The sequence below is a fragment of the Otolemur garnettii genome, unplaced genomic scaffold (assembly GCF_000181295.1).
Source record: "Otolemur garnettii isolate 467f Iridium unplaced genomic scaffold, OtoGar3 scaffold00156, whole genome shotgun sequence".
Taxonomy (NCBI): Eukaryota; Metazoa; Chordata; class Mammalia; order Primates; family Galagidae; genus Otolemur; species Otolemur garnettii.
The window spans coordinates 2,490,170-2,494,888 of record NW_003852551.1 but is presented as its reverse complement, the minus strand read 5'-3'; the positions used below and the strand labels follow the sequence as shown (position 1 = coordinate 2,494,888).

The 4,719-nt window shown below is 51.4% G+C and overlaps 1 protein-coding gene across 1 annotated transcript in view; it reads left to right on the top strand.

The window, feature by feature from the left end:
• Positions 1 to 4,719, top strand: part of CRYBG2 (crystallin beta-gamma domain containing 2) — a 24,926-nt gene that overhangs the window by 7,671 nt on the left and 12,536 nt on the right. Inside the window, exons 6-13 of the mRNA XM_003799794.3 lie at positions 796 to 913; positions 1,207 to 1,242; positions 1,812 to 1,948; positions 2,108 to 2,234; positions 2,488 to 2,627; positions 2,724 to 2,850; positions 3,041 to 3,073; positions 3,214 to 3,326. Coding sequence (XP_003799842.3) covers positions 796 to 913; positions 1,207 to 1,242; positions 1,812 to 1,948; positions 2,108 to 2,234; positions 2,488 to 2,627; positions 2,724 to 2,850; positions 3,041 to 3,073; positions 3,214 to 3,326 — 831 coding nt within the window. The remainder of the gene's footprint in view (positions 1 to 795; positions 914 to 1,206; positions 1,243 to 1,811; positions 1,949 to 2,107; positions 2,235 to 2,487; positions 2,628 to 2,723; positions 2,851 to 3,040; positions 3,074 to 3,213; positions 3,327 to 4,719) is intronic.

Below are 4,719 nucleotides of genomic sequence, written 5' to 3'. Positions count from 1 at the left end.
AAAAGTCCCAATTTTTGGAAAGAATGCACGAACAGGTGGGAGAACAGGAAGGGAATATACGGTTTTCAGCTGTCATGTGGCTATTTCCCCAGGATGTGAGTTTTATATTATTTTTGTTAATTTTATAGTGTTAAACTGTAATAATAACAAATAATTGTTGAGAAGTGATTATCGAGAACTGCTTATCAAAGTTTGCATTGCTGTCAGGCCCTGCCCTGCCCTGCCCCATCCCCTGCCCCGACCCCCCGCCCAGTCAATGTTGTCCCACTTTACCAATGTTAAAATCTGGTTACCTTACCCCTGGGTAGAGTGTCATGGCATCCCAGCTCACAGCAACCTCAAACTCTTGAGCTTAAGAGATTCTCTTGCCTCAGCCTCCCAAGTAGCTAGGACTACAGGTGCCCGCCACGCCTGGCTATATTTTGGTTGTAGTTGTCATTGTTGTTTGGTAGGCCTGGGTGGGATTTGAACCCTCCAGCTCTGGTGTACGTGGCTGGCACCCTAGCCGCTGAGCTACAGGTGCCAAACTGAACTGAAACTGGTGGAGGGGCATTTAAGCAGGTATGTGATCTGAAAGAACTCACCAGCAATTTTGTGAATTAGAGAGGGCAAGGCCAGAGGAAGGGAGACTAATGGAGTGGCTACTGCAAGAGATTACAGAGGCTGAAGTGTCTGCCAGAGTTTCCCTGACAGGAGTCTCCCCCCCAAACCTCCTCCCCTCTATACCTTCCCTCCCTTTCACCAATCTATGTGCCTTGGGGTCTGGAGTACAGTAGCCTCTCTGTCTTCCCCCAGGTGGCTGCTGTACCCCAAACCATTCTTTGAAGGCACCCCATATATCCTGGAGCCTGGAGAGTACCCCACGTCAGAGGCTTGGTGCGCCAGTGTGGGCTCCCTGAAGCCCATGAGATTGGTAAAGAGCAGGGCCCACCCACAGGCGGGTAGGTCTAGGCTCCACCCCTGGCCCCAAGTAGCATGGTCCTGCAGTCTGTGGGAAAGAGGGGGTTGAAGTGTAACACAGCTCCCTGTGGGGACCACTCCCTGGGAGCTCCTACTGGGAATGGTGGTGAGAGGAAAGGGAAGATTAGCCCAAGGGGTTGGTCAGGGGAAGGCATAGGGTCTCAGGATCAGTAAGATTATAGGTCCTTAGCCCCATTAGTCTTCCCTCACCTTTGGACTGGTGTCACATATATGTGTCCTCTGCAGGGCTGCCCAAGTGTGGAGAAGCCAGGGGAGCCCAAGGTAAGAATCTGGGCTTTAGGGCCAAAGGGGTCTTTGGTGCTGGGGGCCAGAGCTGAGTGTGGGGGCATGGAGCCTGATAGGCTCATTGAGAACTAGCTTTTGAGGTGTAAAGACTAGGCCCTACTGGGCGGTGCCTGTGACTCAGTGGATAGGGCACTGGCCCCATATACCCAGGGTGGCGGGTTCAAACTCGGCCCCTGCCAAATTGCATCAAAAAAATAGCCAGGCGTTGTGGTGGGTGCCTATAGTACCAGCTACTCTGGAGGCTGAGGCAAGAGAATTGCCTGAGCCCAGGAGTTGGAGGTTGCTGTGAGCTGTGTGATGCCAGGGCACTCTACCGAGGGTGATAAAGTGAGACCCTGTCTCTACCAAAAAAAAAAAAAAAAAAAAAAAAAAGACTAGGCCAGAGGTCTGAATGGAGACAGAAGTTAGGGGATAGGGCTCAGCGAGGGATGGAAGGCTGGGATTGGGGTGCTCTTCACTGATGCTGGGCAGAGCCATTCCTGTGCTGGCTGTGTGTGTTTGGGTCCAGATGACTCCCTACCATCCTGACACCCTCTTTACCCTAGGCTGTGGTGTATGAGGCCCCAGGCTTTCAGGGCTGCAGCTGGGAAGTGAGCAGAGACATCTACAATATTCAGCAGCCAGAGGACCCCCAGAGTCCCCACCTGACCTCTGTGGGGTCTTTGAAGGTTCTTGGAGGCTGGTAAGGACTCAGGACCCTTTCTTCTATATCATCTCCCCCATTGGCCTTTACCCTTGCGGGTGGGGAGCTACCGGGACTGTCCAGGGATGGGAGGAGCTGTCTTAGCTATCCTTGGGCTTCCAGTGACTGAACCTGTCTGTTTATCCTCTCTTCCTCCAGCTGGGTGGGCTACGAGAAGGAGGGCTTCAGGGGCCATCAGTATCTGCTGGAGGAGGGGGAATACCCTGATTGGTCACACTGGGGAGGCTATGATGAGTTGCTGACCTCCCTGCGGGTTATCCGGACGGTAAGCGAGCGCTTCTAGCCACAGCCAGATTTCCCTTAATACAATTTGTAGAGGGAGGAATTTGTACTCCCTCTCCCTGTTCTCCGTGGAAGTGCTGTCTGAGGTCTAGCTTCTCCTCCTCCTGCTGCTCTTCTCCAGGCTACACTGACAGCCTCATCCCTAGTTCCCCGGGTGGGCCGCGACCCTGGGGTCTGGGCACGTCCAGGGGCTTCCATCCAAGGGCAGGAGAGACCTGACTATCCCTGGGGCCCAGGACTTCGGGGACCCGGCCGTGGTACTGTTTGAGGCCATGGACTTCGAGGGGCACGGTGTGGAAGTGAGCGAGGCGTTGCCAGACGTGGAGCTGGTGCGACACGGACCCTGCACACAGGCGATCCACGTACTCAGTGGCGTGTGAGTGATTCGGTTCCTAGAGCCGGGCCGGCAGGGGCGGTTCCAGGAGAGGTACGGGCTCCGCCTCCGCTGACCCACGCCCCGCCTTTCCCGCAGGTGGGTAGCTTATCAAGAGGTGGGCTTCTCCGGGGAACAGTACGTCCTGGAGAAAGGCGTGTACCGTAACTGCGACGACTGGGGCGCAGGCAACAGCGCCCTCGCCTCGCTGCAGCCGGTCCTGCAGGTGCGTGAGGAGCGCGGGGAACCCCAGCGAGGGACGTGGCTTGGAGTCGGGTTCATAGCCCCTCACTTAAAGGGGCGGGGCTCAAGGGAATGGGGCTCTGCCCAGGGGTGGGCAATATTGAAACACGAAGGAGCTGAGACCAGGGGCTGGCGCTCTCCTTATGTCTCCAAACTTTGGTCCCTCTCTTCAGGTCGGGGAGCACGATCTTCACTTTGTCTCAAAGGTAAGGATGGGACTCCTCAAGGAGCTGGTGGGGGCACATGTCTCCTCTCCCCTCACTACACAGCTCTGCCCACCTTCACCATCCTCTGCCCCACCCCATCGCCCTCCTCCACCCTCATCTCCTCCCCTCTCTGCTTTCAGATTCAGCTTTTCTCCGGCCCCGACTTCCTGGGTGAGCGTATCTCCTTCGAGGATGACCAGGCCTCTCTGCCCGCCTCCTTCCAACCCCAGTCCTGCCGTGTCCACGGCGGCAGGTGAGGATGCGGAGGGATGGAGGGCGGGGTGTGCTGCGAGGTCTAGAGGCGCCGAACGTATCAGCCCCAAAGCGCTTAATTCAGTTTGAGAATCTTGGCTATAGGAGGATCTTTACTTTAAATGATTTACTTTCTTTGGCTTCCTTGAGGTTAACTCTTTTGCTCCAAGCCATTCAGTTTTAAAACAAACAAAATAAAGTTTTCTTGGAAAATGTAAAACTGGGTGGCTCAAAGGAGTAGGGCGCTGGCCCCATATGCCAGAGGTGGCGGGTTCAAACCCAGCCACGGCCAAAAACTGCAAAAAAAAAAAAAAAAAAAAAAAAAAAAAAAAAAAAAAAAAAAAAAAAAAAAAAAAAAAAAAAAGAAAGAAAGAAAAGAGAAAGAAAATGTAAAACTGTAGATAGTATAGTATAAATAATCTCAATCTTGCTTCATCTGACCGTCTGCTTTTTTATTAGATGGAGCATTTTAAAGCCCTAACCCAACATAAAATTTCATGGGTAAACACTTCAATATGTATCTCTAATAAGAAAGGACTTTTTGGCTGGTGCGGTGGCTCACGCTGTAATCCCAGCACTTTGGAGGGCAAAGGCGAGTAGATTGCCTGAGCTCACAAGTTCAAAACCAGTCTGAGTTAGAGTGACACCTTCGTCTCTTAAAAAAAAAAACAAAAAGTAGCAGGGCGTTGTAGCAGGCACCTCTAGTCCCAGTTACTTGGAGGCTGAGGCAGAAGCATTGCTTAAGCCCAAGAGTTTGAGGTTACTGTGAGTTAAAGACACCACAGCACTCTGCCGAATGTGACCAAAAGTGAAACTCTGTCCCCCCCCAAAAAGGACTTCGCTCCCGACAGAGCCACATGTCATTATCACATCTAATAAAATTAACAAAAAATTGTTAATAACTACCTCCTACTCAGTCAGATTTCCCCCATTGTCTCAAAAATGCCTGGATGAAATTAACTTTTTTCCCTCAGGATCCAAATAAGGTCTACTACACATTTCATTTGGTAGATTTGGTCTCGAATCTATAACAATTCTCCTTCCCTTTTTATTTCATACCATTTATTTGTTTGAAGAAATCCAGTAATTTACCCTGTAAATTTCCCATCTTTTCTATTTAGCTGATTGCTTACTGGTTTAACTTGTTACTTTTAACTTGTTACTCTGTCCCCTGTATTTCCTGTAAACTGATCCTTAGATCTAGAGGCTTGATTAGACTCAGGGTGTTTTTGTTTGTTTGTTTGTTTGTTTGTTTTGTTTTTGAGACAGAGCCTCAAGCTGTCACCCTGGGTAGAGTTCTGTGGTATCACAGCCCACAGCAACCTCCAACTCCTGGCCTCAAGCGATTCTCCTGCCTCTGCCTCCCAAGTAGCTGGGACTACAGGCGCCTGCCA